Here is an 18,591-nt window from a genome sequence, read left to right on the forward strand (position 1 = left end):
TTATTAAGTAGACTTGTTTTTCTAGATAGGGTGCCAACAAAGAATAATGAAGGTGAAAAATGTGGCTGGATAGTGTATTGATTAAGGGCTCTGACACAGGAGACCAGGGTTTGAATTTCCGCTCTTCCTGTTCAGGAAGCCAGCGCCTATTCAATGAGGAGACCTTGGGCAAGACCCCCTAACACTACTACTGCCTATAGAGCAGATATGTCAAACCGGTCCTACGAGGGCCGAGATCCTCACACATTTTTGATACAGCTCAAATGAATTGATGGGTCTGAATCAGGGAAGGTGTGGTCCATCAGGAAGAACACATTCCTCTCTTTCTCAGTCCATCCTAAGCACTGGTATGGATCTGGCCCTCCAGGCCTGGAGTTCGACACCTGTGCTATAGAGTGTGCCATAGTGGCTGCAGCTCTGGTGCTTTGAGCCCGCCAGGAGAAAAGCACAATATAAATGTCTTCTGACATCTTCAGTAAAGTTCCTCTTTATCAAGTTAAATTGATTTGAATTTTATATTTTCTTTAAAGCGGATACTATTACAAAATATACTCATCGCTAATTGAAATTCAATTCAAAATGAGCATAAAAAAATACATTATGAGCAGTTACTAGAGATGGTCTGTGAGGTTTTATTTTTTTTAACTGACAGGAAGGTTTGTTTCCTTTACTCACCCTGTTTATACTGTTATGGTGATCATAGGGGATGTGGGGTACTATTAAAAGAAGAGGAAATTGTTTTTTTGTTTTTTTTTTTAAATCAGCCTTTATAAACCTCCCTGGTGGTCAATTAAAACCGCCAAGGGGCAGCGCAGCACTATTTTTTTTTAAAAAAATCATGTAGCTAGCCTAGCGCTAGCTACATTACAGCCGCTGTGCAGCGGCATTCTCCCACCCTCTTCGATCGCCTCCGGCGGTTAAGCCCGTTCGGAAATCCCGTTCTGAACGGGATTTTCATGAGGGCTTCCCCCCGTCGGCATGGCGACGAGCGGGATGACGTCACCACGGCGGGTAGCGGCGAATCGGCGCGGAGCGACGGCGATCGGGCAGTACACGCAGCTAGCAAAGTGCTAGCTGCGTGTACCAAAAAAAAGATTATGCAAATCGGCCCAGCAGGGCCTGAGCAATCCTCCTGCACGGCATAAGCTTGGGCTTACCGCCAGGGAGGTTAAGAAAAAAGACGGATATCATACAAACAAGTGCAGTATGAAATAACAAATAACATATAGTGCAGCAGCAGCAAGGGGGAATTGTTTACAGCGATAAAGAGGTGCCAATTAATGCAGTTCAAAGGCAACAAGCGAAAGGGGTAATAACACCTTTAATGTACAGCTTTATTGGGTCCCCTCATGATGAACATGCTGTTCTGAATTATGAAATTCTTGCATGAGGCCTAACTGGTGTTGAATAGAAGGTATTGATGTTAAATACACAGTATTAGCCATGCATTTGTCTGCTCCCCGAAAAACATTATTTTACAGTGATGCTCGTATACCCCCCAATCACGGATTCAACTATTCGGCTGTGATTGAAAAAAAATATGGAAATTCCGTGATTAATTTCTGGATTTGAAACGGACTCACAAATTCGACACAGATTTTTTCAGTGAATGAGGCAATCACGGAAATTCACGGCCGTGATCACAGAAAAGCATTTTAACCTAATAGCAAGGCCCCCATACATGCTAAAATCCCCCAAATTGCATGGATTATAAAGGTGATAATAGGCTACAACTTGAACAAAAAAAATTCCAAAAAGAACTTTTAGTGTTTGAGAAAATGGATTTTAAAGTTAAATCAACACTTTAAATGTGGCTATTAATTGGTAATAAGTGGTTTTAAACAGGGAAATACACTTTAAGCAATCACAGAGGTGAAGGTGAGTACCAATGGCACCTGGCGGTGATGGTACCACTGGAGGAGGATGAGTGGCCGATGTCACAAAAACACCCAGAGAGGTTTTTGTAAAAAAAAATGTTTCCTTGCAGCAATAGCAATGACATGGCAGCAGCATTGTCCGTGGCCGCTGGTGGCAGGAGCGCAGACTTTAGTAGTGAAATAGAACATCAGCAGCAGCAGGATGAGGACTAAAGCGGTCAGTGCGGCAGCACATAACGACAAAAATTACATACATCCATGGCTCCCATCCGTGGGTGGATGTCACAGCAATCGTTGGGCTACTGCTGCTGGGAGTGCTGCTCACAGTGGAGGTCTGGGATAAAGTATTGATGGGCTGCTCCTCCGTCATCATGTCCATAAATGCCTGTGAGTCTATCTCCTGAATGACCACACGGCGACCCAAGGTGCAGAAAATGGGCGGCACCGGTGTCGGCTGACTCGGCACAGGCTGTGCTGCTGATGGACGCCTCTCTGCTGCACCCCCTACAGCTGAGCGCCCTCTCCCTGGCCGTGGACCAGTCCCAGAAGTGCTGGAGGCAATGGCACTCCCTCTCCTGCCACACCCACGACCCCTGCCAGACATGTTGTATACTATGCACAAAATTTCAACGTGGAGAAAGTGTGCTGCTTTTTACAGTCAATAAGTGTGTGGGGGCCTGGGGACAGGCAGAATATTACAAGGCTTTTATTGATTTTTCAGAAAAGAAAAAAAAAAAGAAAAAGAAAATACTGAATACAGTAAAATAGAACATGAAAATCAGTGGACAGTTCCGTGGTCTGCCTGCACTATGCGCACAGCAAACTAACCGGCTGCACGCTAGTAGCAAAGTACCAGGTCACTGACTAAACTTAGTGACTGAACAACTGTGGCAGTAACTGCAACTAACTGAAGTTGATCACTGGCTGGCTTAGCTAGCTAACAAGTATACAGTAATAGAGCAGTAGAATCAGTGTGAAGTTGAACCCGCCTGCCTGCACTAAGCACAGCAATCAGTACACTCTCTCACTGACAACTACACTGACTACAACTAACTCAAATAATCACTCACTGGCTAGCTAGCGGAATACAAGTATCAGATACAGTATAAGGGCAATGTAAGGACTGAAAACGCTCTTGCTGATGTACAATATTGCCTGGAGATGATCCTCTCAGTGCCACAGAGTCTAGCAAGGACGAAGCTCTGGAAATGGCCCCTACTTTATATACAGGAGGGGAGGGCAGAGCCTCCCCTCCTATAATTGGTTGCTAGGGCCTGGCTGGGGGCCTCTGATAGGCCCAGGGATGTAAATTGTGTCCATTTCCGCCCAATCACAACCTAATCATGGATTTCCACCACGATTGCGGCTGTAACTGCATTCCGAATAATTGCAGTCATGGAATTTCCGTGACCGATTTCCGTGATTCTGAATAGATCACAAATTCGGAAATCGAATAGTGAAAAACTGCTTGCAAATCACAAGCACCGCTGTTATTTTAACATTTTTCAAACGTGGGCAAAAATGCTGTTTTAATAATGATTGTAATAAGAACCTTGGTATGGGCCTTACTAGCAAAGAACAAAAAAAATTAGGCTGTCCCCAAAGAAGAGACAGAAGGCCTTTAAAGAGAACCCGAGGTGGGTTTGAAGAATGTTATCTGCACACAGAGGCTGGGTCTGCTTATACAGCCCAGCCTCTGTTGCTATCCCAAACCCCACTAAGGTCCCCCTGCACTCTGCAATCCCTCATAAATCACAGCCGTGCTGTGAGCCTGTGTTTACATCTGTAGTGTCAGTCTCAGCTGCTCTCCCGCCTCCTGCATAGCTCTGGTCCCTGCCCCCGTCCCTTCCCTCCAATCAGCAGGGAGGGAAGGGATGCAGGCGGGGACTGGAGTTCTGCAGGAGGCGGGGAGAGCAGCAGACTGACACTATAGAGATAAACACAGCCAGCTCTGACAAGCTGTTTGTCAGCAGCGTGGCTGTGATTTATGAGGGATTGCAGAGTGCAGGGGGACCATAGGGGGGTTTGGGATAGCAACAGAGGCTGGGCTGTATAGGCAGATCCAGCCTCTGTATGCAGATAATATTCTTCAAACCCACCTCGGGTTCTCTTTAAAGGGGTCTTTAAAAAAATGAGTCATCCCTCAGAGCAGAGGCAGAGGTTCCTGGAGTTGTCTGTCTAAAGAAATATGCAGTCTTCATCAATAGAGGTCCCATCAATAGAGACTGTTATAGTCTCTATTGATGGGACCTTTGTTGGTTTTGCATTAGCACTTTATAAATCTAATACACATATTTCTTGACCGAATCACACAGTCTCTGTTTTATATGCATTTGCACTAGCACTTTACCGTTTATTGCACACTATCCCTACCAGTATGGAATATATTTAGGGTGATGCTGTTTTAAATATTTACCCATATGTTGTCTGAATAGCAGTGCATTGACCCAATGTCTCACCATATATTGCTACATATTGGTTATTTAATCCCAGGGTGAGACATTCCTCATTCTCGGCCCACTGCAATGCTGTTTAGGAGAACGGCAACAGCACCAGTATCATTGCCCTTTGGATTATAAGATAAAGGGCATGGGGGCCTTCTTGTGTGTTTTTTAAATGTTTTTATCTTATTCTTATTGGTAAATAAATACGTTTTCTATGTGATGACTGCAGTATTGACCCCTCATTATTATACTATATTCATAGTTGGGAGGAACTACTTTTTCTTGTTTGGTTTATGATGACTATGTTGGGCTGAAGACCCTAGTTCCCTCATTCATATATATACTTATGTTAGATTAAATCCTCATTGGAAGAGAAACTTTCCTGGTTATTTACATGGGAAATGTCTCGGGCTCAAGCTTAAATTCATTAGGCAATATGAAAGCTTGGCAGATGAGCTTTTTGTCCCTAGGCTTGTGCAAAGGACTAAGGGACATGATCTGAGCATGGACGAAAAGGTTTTAGCCATTTTTTTACAGTAAGAGTGATTAAAATATGGAATGTATTACCACAGTAAGTAGTTATTGCAAATTATATACCTGCATTTAAGGGGGCTTAGATGCTTTCCTTGCAATGAAAGCCAAGCATGATTATAATAACTAGGTTATTTCTGGCAGTGTTAATCCAGGGATTTATAGACACAGGAACAGCTTTTTTCCTCAGGCAGTAGTCATGCTTAATGCAGAACCACACTAGAGCTGCTAGACTTGAAAGTAATTAGCACAGAACTGAAAATGAACAATTCTCACCTTGCTTATTGCCACTATACTTACACACTGTCCTTGACTTGTAATATACATACTGTCTGTCCAGAATTATACCCTCATGCACAAATCCATACACCCATTCAAAGCATATGGGGGAGAAAAAGAGAGTAAAAAGAATGCAAAAAATGTGCAAAATATAATTAGAATTGGTAAAAAAATGAATGGAAATAAAATTGTCTAAAAAGTCTATATACAATGTGTTAGTGCATATTAGTTGCAATGAAAAGTGTCACCAGTCCTGCAGGGCTTAATTATGACAGATAATTGGCTGTATTTCCAGCTTACGCAACCAACAGAAAAGTTTGCTGTAAGCAAAGTGTATTTTTAAAGGGATACTGTAGGGGGGTCGGGGGAAAATGAGCTGAACTTACACGGGGCTTCTAATGGTCCCCCGCAGACATCCTGTGTTGGTGCAGCCACTTACCAATGCTCCGGCCCCGCCTCCAGTTCACTTCTGGAATTTCTGACTTTAAATCAGCGGGATCGAGGACACGGCAACGCAGGTGCAGTGGTTTTCAGACTTTAAAGTCTGAAATTCCAGATGTGAACGGGAGGCGGGGCCGGAGCATCGGTGAGTGGGTGCGCGGGCACAGGATGTCTGCGGGGGACCATTAGAAGCCCCGGGTAAGTTCAACTCATTTTCCCCTGACCCCCCTACAGTATCCCTTTAAGCTGAATGCCCATTCAGAGTGCAGGCAAACCTTAGTTAATGAATGCAGCAGGCATGAGAAATCACTGTGGGGCTGCTGGCCACTGCCGTGTGTAGTGTAGTTTTACTTACTGGTACCCCATACATACACTGACCACATAGAGGTCAGTGTAATGATTACCTACTTCCATGTCACCTGACTTCCCTATGTGGTAATGTAATGATTGGCAGTTTCTGAGTCCCCCTATGCCTATGTGGACAGTGTAATGATTGGCTATTCCTGTGTCCCCCTATCTGGTCAGTGTACCCATAAAATACAATCCTTCATATTCAAGCGGTAAGGAGGAGATCACAGCAGGGTATACAGCGATAAAGACTGCTCAATCAGGATTGCCCCGGCCAGTGGCTAATCGATAGAGTCAATGCAGTTAATCATTTTATTAATCTTGTACTATTTATTAATGTTGTTAATCTTGTACTATTTACTCATTTTGCACTATATTTATTGTGTATTCATTTAGTATCAGGTGCGTGGTTAGGGCAAGAGATTTGGGGCACTTCTCCGAATCTCCGCCCTCGATGCCCCAGTTGTCAGGGCAAGGAATGCCTCCTATGCTTCGGGTGCTAGGAAGTCAGAACACCAGTGACACAGCAGTGGGGCTTGGGGGAGGAGGGGGGGGGGGGGCACAGCAGCGTGAGCAGCATAAGTTGACACCACCCAGGATCCATGCGCTGCATGGCCTTCCTGCTTCTAGGTGCCCTGTATCATAGTAACAGTGTCCCCTGTGATACTGCTCACAGAATTTGCAATCTCTTTCTGCCCTCAGAACCCAATATGTGCTCTTGTTTTCTCTCCTCTAGTACCCTCAATGTTCCCTCAATCTCATCCCCTCAGCATCTTTAATGCTCTCTTTACTCCCCGATCCTCAGTCAACCAGTGTTTATTCCTTCCTCCAACCTACCCCACCGGTACCCAGCATTTATCCCTTCCCTTTCATTTTTCGCGCACTCTACCTTTCTCCCGGTGCCCCAATCTTTTAGGATCCTAGCAACACCCCTGCTTTCTCTCCATTGCTACTAACACATAAATATCTTATGGCCAGCACAGCAGCTCAGAAAATTCTTCTGCTTATGAGACTCTGCTGTAGCTGCAGTGCCAGCTGAAAAAGAGCTACCGTAGTCAGAGGATGCAGCCAGTCAGATATATTCAATATATTTCTTTCAAAAAGTACAGTCACATTGCTACATAATGCAAATTTACTATTACTATTACTATGGCTTTACATGAAATAAGGTTAAAAACAGTAGAAGTACTTTTAATGTTAACTTACAGGTACCATGTACATGCTTTTTCTAGGAGTGCCAGTACCTACTTACGACAGGACACCAACAGAATAGGCAGCACCTATAAGAAGGTTGTTTATACTCAATATACCAATGCCTCTTATACAGAAGAAATGAAGAAAGCAGCCTGGCAGGGGTTCCTAGGTCCCATCATGCGAGCAGAAATTGGAGACAACATCACAGTCCATCTTAAAAATAATGCCTCTAGACCATATAGCTTGCATCCGCACAGAGTACGATACACAAAAGAAAATGAAGGTAAGCCCATTTTGCAAATATTTGAAAAAAAAAAAAAAGTAATTCCATAGTCTGTCAAGCATAAACAAAACAACGAAACATTTGTAAAGCCCTTTTATCCTGTAGGACTCAAAGTGCATATTCTTGTCTCAGATCAGTACAGATCATAAGAAAGATAAATAGAAACCTGATTCAGAGGCGTAACTAGAGGAAAGTAGCTTGTATAATTGCAGATGGGCTCTGAGCTGTATGGGGCCCCAACTATTACCATTCCCTTTTTCCAATACAGGAGACTATACTTCAGATCAGGAGTTTTTGCAGCTATACTTGTTATGTGTGTGAAGATCATGATGGCCACACATGGTCCATGACCCTTTTAAGATGGGCCCCAAGGCCATGCAGAGCACCAAGAGGAGGCAGGAGAAGGGGTGTAAACATTGGGGACCCCCATCAAAGTTTTTCTGGGTGGCCCAATGAATTGCAGTTAAGCCACTGACCTGATCCAATGTGCTTCTTTTCTAGGGAAAGTGATAATATAAAAGCTAGCATGTGACTCATTGTTATGAGCACCAGCATTCGTTAGTGACACATATATATAAAGCAAACCTGAAATGAGAAGACTCACTTCAGGTTTGATACTTTCCTGAGTAGAGGGATTGATCTGGATAGTATAGAGCCTTCCCGTTACTCCGTCTGGCCTATCGTTCCACCATTGTCTACTGGTAAAGCTATTCAACCTGCTCAGTCGAACACTTCTTCAGAGCCTCTTGTGTTACCAAGTAGTTCCAAGAACAAGTGCATCGCTACTGGGCATGCATGAGTCCAGAGCCAAGCATGGGCAGCAGCGATGTGCACCATACTTGGAGCTACTCCGGGGCACAAGTAGTTATGAAGAACTATTGGACTGAGCAGTTTTACTGGTTGGACACCACTGGTACAATGGGATGGGTGGAGGAACAAGAAGGCTCTATACTATCTTTCCTTTACTCAGCCAGGTAAGGATCAAATCTGAAGTGAGTTTTCTCACTTCAGGTTTGCTTTCAAAGTTTGCATTTACAGAACTGAGTCGTGTTAGTGTAGCAAGTGGCCACTCTGTGTTCATCACCAAATCGCTTGATGTGTTTGCATGTTTCCTGATTTCACACCACAGTATGCTAGCCTGTTTATGGCGATATTATAAAGCAATTTTTGTCAACTTGCTCCCATAAGTCCATCTCTTCTACTGCTTGACTTACTACTGCTTCACTTACGACATGTTACAAAAACATTTATTGTCAGACTGCTGTATAATGGAAGCCCACAGACAGGCCCTCACTCATACCTGATGAGTGACAGATTCCCCCGCGCCATGAAAGCAGTCATCTTGATCCAAGCTCTGTGATATAAATGCATTTACTCAGACATCAAAGTAAGGGACCTCCACCTCCATAACCCCACCAGGGACTTTTTGAACAGGGTGACTGTCCTCAGACTATAAAACACCACATCCAGACAGCCCCCATGCACTCCTGCAGAACAGAAAGAACAGGAATCAGACTGTGTTCCCATCCCATTGCAGTTACATAAAATCAACTACTGGTCTTACTCCAGAAAATAGCCTGAGAGCTACAGCCTCTTCTACATAAGGGCACTAAGCTCAAAGAAACCTTTCCACAACCACTCACACTTGCAGAGCCAACCCTACTATGAAAGCTACCCGATCATATGATTCAGGTGGCAAAATCCAGATGGGTAGTGCCAGCAACTGGCCCAATCTAAATGGTATGGCTCACAGCAGGGCAAAAATACCAAGTCCAGTGCTGGGTCCTTTCCTCTTCTGCATTGCTTCATGCAATAGCTGTAGGTTTCATTATGCAGCAGCCATTGGCTCTTGATGTCAAGTCACATGACACGTATCAGGAGCTTATGGAGGGACACTTCTGCATGATGACAGGCCATAGTGAAGAACAGGGGAGAGTACTTGGTCCTGGATTAGGTATTTGTGCTCTGCTATGTGCACTGCTATTCAAAGGTGGAGAGAGGGGCTGGTTCCTTAGCCCTCAGGTATTTCCTTATACATTAATTAAATCTGATCATCAAGCAGGAAGTGTTGATTTTAAGAGTAAGGACCTGGAGCACACCTGCATATGATGTCATATCCTCTTCACTCAGATGTTCACATCCTATGGGAGATAACCAACCTTAACCAAAATCCCAATGCCTAACCTTAACCCTTCACAGCAAACCTTAAACACTATCGCCTACCATTGCCTAGCATTAACCATCCTAACCCCCCCAGCTAACTTTGACCTTACACCCCCCCATGTCTAACCTTAATCACCCCCCACCCCCATATGGCTAACCTTAACTGCCCCCCATGGCTAACCGTAACTGCCCCCATGGCTAACCTTAACCAGCCCCCATGGCTAACCTTAACCACCCCCCACACCTAACCTTAACCACCCCCCACACCTAACCTTAACCACTCCCCACACTTATCCTTAATCGACTCCCGCCATCAATCCGCGCAAAAATGAAAACTTTCTGGCACCACCATAGATATCTTTATAAATGGTGGCTATACTGTGAAATGTGGGTGCCCGCAGCGTCCGATAAATAGCAGGCCCTGGGATCAACCGCAGTTTACATGGCGCCAAAATTTCATAGTATAGCCGCTATTTATGAATGCGCTTCTGGAACAGCCCAAGTTTCTGCCACTAGCGGGAGCCCACATTTCCTGCTTCCAAAATGGGCTGCACTTTTTCCTGGAGGGGGGGGGGGGGAGATAGATAAAGTCCATGCTTCTTACTGGGGGTGGGGGGGGGGGTGGGGGGAGGGTGGTTCCTTCAGGCAGCAAAAAGTCTAGTGCAGTGGCGTAGCTAAGGAGCTGTGGGCCCCGATGCAAGTTTTACAGTGGGGCCCCCCAACCACTCTATACATAACAATTGATACAGCGCACCAAAACCTGCCAATGGCAACTACAGTGTCAGAGATGCAAGAAGGGGATAAGGGACAGTTTGTTTATGATTACCACTATTCAAAGTATCTATAGAAGTGATTATTATGAGCACAGGACTAATAGAGAGCTAATACTGTAGTTGAGGGAGGGCCCTTCGGGGCCCCTCTGGCATAAGGGCCCCGATGCGGTCGCTACCTCTGCAACCCCTATTGCTACGCCCCTGGCTCTGCTTACCAGCCTACAAACAGCCAGCAATATGACAGAGATGATTCTCTGGCTGTCTCATTGGGCTCCTTCAGCACAGATACCCATGCAGTTGACCCGCTGGCACCTCCCCGCATAGCGCAGGCGGATGGTGTAACAAGCGGGTCACGCTACTGAGTGTCTAGCTACCTAGTGAAATTTCCGAAGCTATCCCTGGTGCCTTACCAGTGGCAACGGTTCCCCTCTGATGGTGAGCTGGAGCTCACTGACGCAATGAAAGTATTCCGGTGCTGCAACATTCTCCCTTGTTAAGTCTGTGGTCAGACAGTATTACAGCTACACAGGAGTTATTCATTTACATGGAACTGTTTTTCAAGTGGAATCATCATAACTATGTTTACTTTGGACTAAATTCCAGCAAGATCCCTGTATGCTTTGCACATTAAAGGACCACTATCACAAAAATCATAACATTTAAAATGCATGTAAACACATTAAAATAAGAAGTACATTCCTTCCAGAGTAAAATTTGCCATAAACTACTTTTCTCCTATGTTGCTATCACTTACAGTAGGCAGTAGAATTCTGACAGGACTGACATGTTTTGGAGTAGCCCATCTCCTCATGGGGATTTCTCAGGCTTTCCATTATTTTTAAAACATTCTTAGCGAATGGCAGTTGCTCCGTCCAACTGCCAGAAAAGTGTGGAGCGAGCACATAGGCTGGCCAGCATCTTTGTGTAAATCCTTTTCAGGCAGTGTTTTTATAAAGAATAAAGGCCATGCTGAGAATCCCCCATGAAGAGATGGACTTGCCCAAAACCTGTCAGTTCTGTCAGATTTCTACTACCTACTATAAGGGACAGCAACATAGGAGAAAAGTAATTTATCGCTCATTTTACTCTGGAAGAAATGTACTTCTTATTTAAATAGGTTTACATGCATTTTACAATTTTACAATTTTCTTGATAGTGGGTTATCTATAGAGATATACAGTAAATGTGATCAATTAGTCAGTTGGCGCTCAATTACATTCAAGGACTCTTATTCAGCCAAAGTTAAGTTGGGGGTGACAGGTGGTCGGGATTGGGCATGCATATACAGTGGCACCTGCTTTTTGCATGGGCTTTTGCAGTTTGCCTGATCTGTTCAGCAGCCCCTTTAAGCCATAACTGAATGCTCCTGGCCAGGATGGTATTTGCTTTTAATTATATGTTTGTTTTAATGACATGACTCTTCAAGATGGCTGTTTTGTACCCTGTTTAATAAAGTTATTTTTTGTACATGCCAGAGACCTCTGCCTATACCTTTTGATAGTGCCCTGAACCCCCTAGCAGCACCACCATCACAAGCCACATGTTGAGAACATGTGGTCTACAGAACAGCAGCTGCATTCACTGTAAATAACTGTCATTGTAGGTGCCTTTTACCCAGACAACACATCAGGAGATCAAAAAAAAGATGATTATGTCAAGCCTGGGGAATCATACACTTACAGGTGGCAGGTTGTGGAAGATCAAGGGCCAACTCCCAAGGATGATGATTGTACCATTGGAATATACCACTCACATGTAAATTCTGGACGTGAGATTTACTCTGGACTCGTGGGAGCCATGATACTCTGTAAGGAAGGTGAGAAATGATTTCCATTACCATACACATAGGTTTGTGAAGGTATCATCATTTGTTATGGCTACTTTTAACCAATGTATTTCTCAGTGTTTTGCAGATCACAATGGCACAATGAACTATTTATATTACTGGGTTTTTTTACTATAAGACTCACGTTTTCTCCCCCAAAAGTGGAGTAAAAAAGTCACTGCGTCTTATGCCAGGGCGGATCAGTGAATAATGGCGCACAGCGCCTATGCTAAAAATGGCGCTGCATTAAAAAGATACGCTTATCGCTATTTATTGTTAGTACTGCATAATAATGGCGTACAGGGAAAAAAAAAGAAAAACAGCACACACTAACGTTATTTATCAATAGTGGCACACACTAACGTTATTTATCAATAGTGCCGTTCATTTGCCAAACAGCAGACGTTATTGCCCACAGTAACGTTATTTATCAATAGCGCCCTACATAAGCCAAACTGCAGACGTTATTTAACTTCAAAACAGGGAATGGATTTAATGAAACACTGTCAAGGTTAGGGTTAGTTAGGCACCACTGGGGGGGGGGGGGGGGGGGGGGGGGTCTTAGGGTTAGGCACCACCAGGGGGGTCTTAGGGTTAGGCACCACCAGGGGGGTCTTATGGTTAGGCACCAACCAGGGGGGTCTTAGGGTTAGGCACCACCAGGGGGGTCTTAGGGTTAGGCACCACCAGGGGGGTCTTAGGGTTAGGCACCACCAGGGGGGTCTTAGGGTTAGGCACCACCAGGGGGTCTTAGGGTTAGGCACCACCAGGGGGGTCTAGGGGTTAGGCATAGGTACAGGGAGGGTTCTGTGTGAGAGTAGGGTTATGAATAGTTACAGTACAATATACACCACCAGGGGGGTGGTTAGGGTTAGGCACCACCAGGGGGGTGGTTAGGGTTAGGCACCACCAGGGGGGTCTTAGAGTTAGGCACCACCAGGGGGGTCTTAGGGGTTAGGGATAGGTACACAGAGGGTTCTGTGTGTTAACGGTAAATAACAATAAGGCTTTAACGTCAAATAACAATAAGGCTTTAACGTTAAATAGCGATAAGCGGCAAACGGATTAGCGGCAACACCATGCGCCATTATTCTCAGGCGCCATTTTCAGATGGATGCATGCAGGGAGTCCCTGATTTGTGCACGGCTGCCAATACAAACCTCCAACCTGCCGCAATGTCGCTGACTGCCTGTTTTGTGCCCATGCAGAGGAGGACACGGGGGAGAAATCGAGAACACAGGGGGACACAAAGAGGCATAGAGGAGGACAGAGGCAGACTCATGGCGGACACAAGGGGGACAGAGGGGGACACAGGGAGACACAAGAGGTACAAAGGGGAATGAGGTACAAAGCTGACATAATCCACAAGATGTTTCTTCACCATGGATGCACCAGGTTTAGTATATGTTTTTTTCCCCCTGATTTATGTCCTCTAAAGTGTGGTGCGTCTTATGGTCAGGACAGTTTTATAGTCCGAAAAATACGGTAGTTTCCACTCAGTAGAATAGCTACAGATATCATGTAAAGCACAAACTTTCTAAAGTGCTATGATAAAGTAAAGAGAGCACAACTTGCAGTGTTCTAGCAGTCACCCAATCATCCCAGCTAACTACAGTAGTACAGCCGTCTATAACTCCCCTTTTGCTAGGATGGCCAATCCTGGAAATAGCCACCTCTTGTGCTATTATGGTGGTTCACTGGAATCTCAGAGATTGCTTTATAACCCTTTTAAAACTTTCTTTAGGACATTGCCAAAAAGGTTCAGGTTAAGTGATATTTAAATTAAAAAAACGCTAAGGTGTGCCTCGCCATCTAATGTTATTGATTTTTGGATCATTGAGGATCGACTGAAGGGGCAGTTACCTTTTTCACATGAGTAATATGAGTACTGGCAAACCTTTTTACTTCATTAAATGAAATATGTATGAGTGTGTTGTGTTTACTTATGCAGTCTTTTGAATTATACTAAATTTGTTTTATGATTAGAAACAACTAATGGTTAGAATCCTGTATTATATATTGTTAGTCAACTGCTGTTCCAAAGGCCATTTTTACTCCCATATCTTGCAGAAGATGTGATGCATACAAAATGCATTGTGTTACACAATCAAAAATAAATGTCCCTATCCATACTGTACATCCAATCAACCCCTACTGCAGTGTGCAGTCACAGTTTTTAGGATTTGACAAAAAGCAATGGTGTAAAAACAAACAAAGAAAACCCTTCCAATTGATCTTACGCATGGGGTTATTACAATGTATGCGGTATATGAATTTTTTAGACAATAGGCGGTGGGGTCGTGTTTACCACTCGTGCTTTGCAGCGCTGGGTCCATGGTTCAAATCCCAGTCAGGGCACTGTCTGCACGGACTTTGTAATATCTCCCCGTGCCTGCGTGGGTTTCCTCCAGGCACCCCTTTCCTCCCAAAAACATACAAAATTGGAGGGTGGAGAAACACAAGAAAGTTAATGGTGAATACATTAACCTATTTTGGTTCCTGGACGTAGTTTCTACGTCCAGGAACCATGCGCGCTACCGCGCGCCCCCGCGGCCGATCGTGCGCGTGCACGCGCACTCCCGGCCGCGGATTCGGTAGCCAAGGAATCAATGTATCGGGCTACGGAGCCCGATCATTGATTCCTCTCCCCCGCTGAAAAAGCGACAGCTTCTCTCAGAAGCTGCGCCTTTTCTGGCCGTTCCCTCTGCGATGAGTCACTCTAAGCGCGTGCTACGCTTAGAGTGACGTCATGTAAACAAACTCATGGCCGCCATCTTGTGGCCAAAAAGTAATACTAAACCTGAAAAAAAAAAAAACAGAATTAACACACATTTACATTATATATCTATTGTTTACCTCCCACCCTCCCAAAAGTACCCTAATAAAATGTTTAGTATAAAAAAAAAAAAACCATTACAATAAAAAAAAAAAAAAAATGTAAATATTTACCTAAGGGTCTAAACTTTTTAAATATCAATGTAAAGATGAAATATTTCTATATTTTTTTTATTTTAAACTTGTAAATAGTGATAGATGCAAAATGGAAAAAATGCACCTTTATTTCCAAATAAAATATTGTCGCCATACATTGTGATAGGGACATAATTTTAACGGTGTAATAACCGGGACATATGGGCATATACAATACGTGAGTTTTAATTATGGAGGCATGTATTATTTTAAAACTATAATGGCTGAAAACTGAGAAATAATTAATTTTTCCATTTTTTTCTTATTCTTCCTGTTAAAATGCATTTACAGTAAAGTGGCTCTTAGCAAAATGTACCCCCCAAAGAAAGCCTAATTGGTGGTGGAAAAAACGAGATATAGATCAGTGCATTGTGATAAGTAGTGATAAAGTTATAGGCTAATGAATGGGAAGTGAACATTTCTCACGTGAAAACGACGGAACCTGAATGGGTTAAGTACCAACTGGACCCTGTATATGCAACCCATTATACCGCAATGCATACGCCAGACTGTGTACATTGCATAGATGGTGCATTGCATTGCAGAAAGCTGCATTACAAAGAGACCATAATGCCGCAGCACAACTCCCCACTCTGAACGTAGCCTTAGATGGGGACAGGTCAAAGCATACCCTCCCAACTCTGCAGTATACTGCTCCAACCATCAACCAAGGGGGAGCACAATGGTATCTCTATTTTTTTTTTATTTTTAAATACTTATCACAGTGATTCATATGTACAATTAATGGACCAAAATTACAGTAAACTTATTTCAACCACTTTAGTTCACTTTTCTCACAAATAATTGCTATGACATATTTCACCTCTGATCACATCTTTTAATACAACTAATGTTATTAAATGAAGTTTCCAGTTCAGTTTTCCTCCCACTGTGAATGTCTAAAAGTGCCAGGAAATCCAAATAGGCATTTTCCTCACCATGGCAACACTACACCTTCAGGCCCCTTTCACATTAGAGCGTTTTTATTGCGTTGCGTTATCTGTTTTTACCACAGGATAGCGCTAAAGCAATGAAAGTCTATGGGACATTTCATACTGAATGTGGGGCGATGCGCCGGAAGTATCACATCTGACGCGAACGCATCAGTGCGTTATGGTTCAACATCCTCAGTGACATGCGTTGACAAGCAGCCTTGTAAGTCCAGCGCTGCATAATATGTTGGCGCTTTATAAATACAATAAATAAATAAAATGTCGCCACAGAAATTTTAAACAGTTTTATGTCTGGGTGTGGCGCACATGCGTGGAAGCGTATTTTTTTTCAACACACCTCCTTGCAAGTCGTAATTCCGCCACAGGAAGTGAGCGCTAGAGAGCCACTTATAGTTTGGCTTTTTGCCAAGAATGACATTACCACACAGTACCGCAGCTATCTATAAAGCCTGTTTTTAGCGTTGCGGGGCAATGCTAAAAAACTAAAAATGTTCGCTTTTCGACACATTTGCATCGAAACACGAACGCTGGTTGCTAATGTGAAACTGGCCTTAGGCTAAGTGTCCACTTGCGTTTTAAATATGGGAAGGTGCATGCAAATTTTCACATGAAAAAATGTGTGAAATGTATGTGAATGTTTGGATACAACTTGCATATATGAGAACTTCCTTCTCCTTTACTTTCTTTGTAAAACATACGGGGGTTGATTCACTATAACAAATATCGTGCCTCTGATAAGGCATGTTAACTCTAATAAGGCATGTTAACTCAGATAAGGCAGGCTATCTCTGATAAGCCACACCATTTTTATATAGTGAATCAACCCCAGGGTATGCAAATTTTTGCATTTCCCAATTCGGAGCCATTTAGAATAATTATGTGTGATTCGGATGTGAATTAGCGTGGCATGCCAACAAATGCAGTGGACTGTCAGTGTTTTTTCCACAGTAGAACATGAACGTAAATTTGCATTTAACACAAACGAGTCCATTGACTTTAATTGGCATGAAAATATTTGTTACAGAAAATCGCTAACAAAACGCATGGTTGAAGCAAGGCATTTGTGTATTCTTTAGGGTGTGAATTTAACTCCCTTTTCTCCACATACTGTAAGTCAGAGCTGGGACAATGGCCTCCAGCACCCAAGGCTGAGACACCAAAGTTCACCCCTCCATCCCCCCCCCCCCCAGGTGTCACACACTCATTGCCATTAGACTAAGAAGCGCCCCGGGGCCCCCAACACCTTAATCTCTAGTTATCTGGCTTGCAGTCAATGCCATGTATACCCTTTTCCTATTTCTCTCTGCTTCAAACACAATAGGAGAATTGGCTGGAGCCTCTCTCGCCTCTGCCTCAGCCTGGCCGTGCTGTAAGTAAATCAGTTGCATAGAGCAGGATACTGAGAGTAATTACCTCACTGCAGCAGATTCACACCAACCCATCTGGCGCTTTACAATGGCTGTGTATGTTAATGCAAATACAACAAGGTAAAAAGTAAAGTGGATTCCTTATAGTATATAGAGATGAAGGGACTACTTTCCTCTCTGCACCTTAGTTGCACTGTACATGGGGAGTCTGACAATAAAAATGCCCTAGTAACTCTTGCTAATGTCACACAGGAACATTACAGGATGCAAAGAATGAGGAGGAGGAGTTTGTCATGATGTTCTCTGTGATGGATGAAAACATGAGCTGGTTCATTGATGAAAATATAAACACCTTCTGTATGGATCCGGCTTCGGTGGATAAAGAAGATCCAGAGTTTCAGGAGAGCAATTTAAAGCATTGTAAGAATATTTCATGCAATGTGGCCAGTGATATGATAAAACTGTATTATGTGCTATTATTGTTGTCATGTTCTATAATCAGTAACCACATCTTTTCTTGCATAGAGCAGTGTATTTTTCTCCCACCGCTTCACTGCCTTAGAGGGCAAAACATTTACATTTTTATTACTCAAATTTCAACTTTTTTATATAATCCTTAAAGGGCTATTTAAGCCACTTAAAAAAAAAGTTTCACTTGCCTGGGGTTTCTACCAACCACCTGCAGCTGTCCTGTCCCACACCGGTCCTCAATGATCCTCCGTTCCCCTGCTGTGGCTTAGTTTCGTTTTCGCCAACTGTGAGTTGACGGGCCACTGCGCCTGTACAGCCCTGGCTAATTGTATCCTTGTTCGGGTTACCTGCACCTTGCTCGCAGGCACAGGCCGGCTGCAGGGGGCTGGTAGAAGCCCCAGGTAAGTGAAACCCTTTTTTTTTTTAGGTGGCTTAAGAATGCCTTTATGACCATAGGTGACCATACATCAACAGCCGATCGACCATCCAATTTGATTATTATACTGCTAATGTGAACTTAACAATGTGAACTTACCATTACAGTATAACTGCGTAGTGTGTGCTATGCTATTATATTTTCCGATGCGCCGCAACATGTCAGTGTGAACCTTAGAGGCAGAGTGTCAGCACAGAAGTCAGGCAACTGGCATTGATTTTTAGAGAATGAAGATG

General features: G+C 43.7%; 1 protein-coding gene across 1 annotated transcript in view; it reads left to right on the forward strand.

Moving 5' to 3' along the window:
- Positions 1–18,591, forward strand: part of LOC137570539 (ceruloplasmin-like) — a 63,426-nt gene that overhangs the window by 3,307 nt on the left and 41,528 nt on the right. Inside the window, exons 2-4 of the mRNA XM_068279233.1 lie at positions 7,153–7,397; positions 11,937–12,149; positions 17,701–17,868. Of these exons, the coding sequence (XP_068135334.1) occupies positions 7,153–7,397; positions 11,937–12,149; positions 17,701–17,868 (626 nt within the window). The remainder of the gene's footprint in view (positions 1–7,152; positions 7,398–11,936; positions 12,150–17,700; positions 17,869–18,591) is intronic.

Source organism: Hyperolius riggenbachi, chromosome 4 (assembly GCF_040937935.1).
Source record: "Hyperolius riggenbachi isolate aHypRig1 chromosome 4, aHypRig1.pri, whole genome shotgun sequence".
Classification (NCBI taxonomy): domain Eukaryota; kingdom Metazoa; phylum Chordata; class Amphibia; order Anura; family Hyperoliidae; genus Hyperolius; species Hyperolius riggenbachi.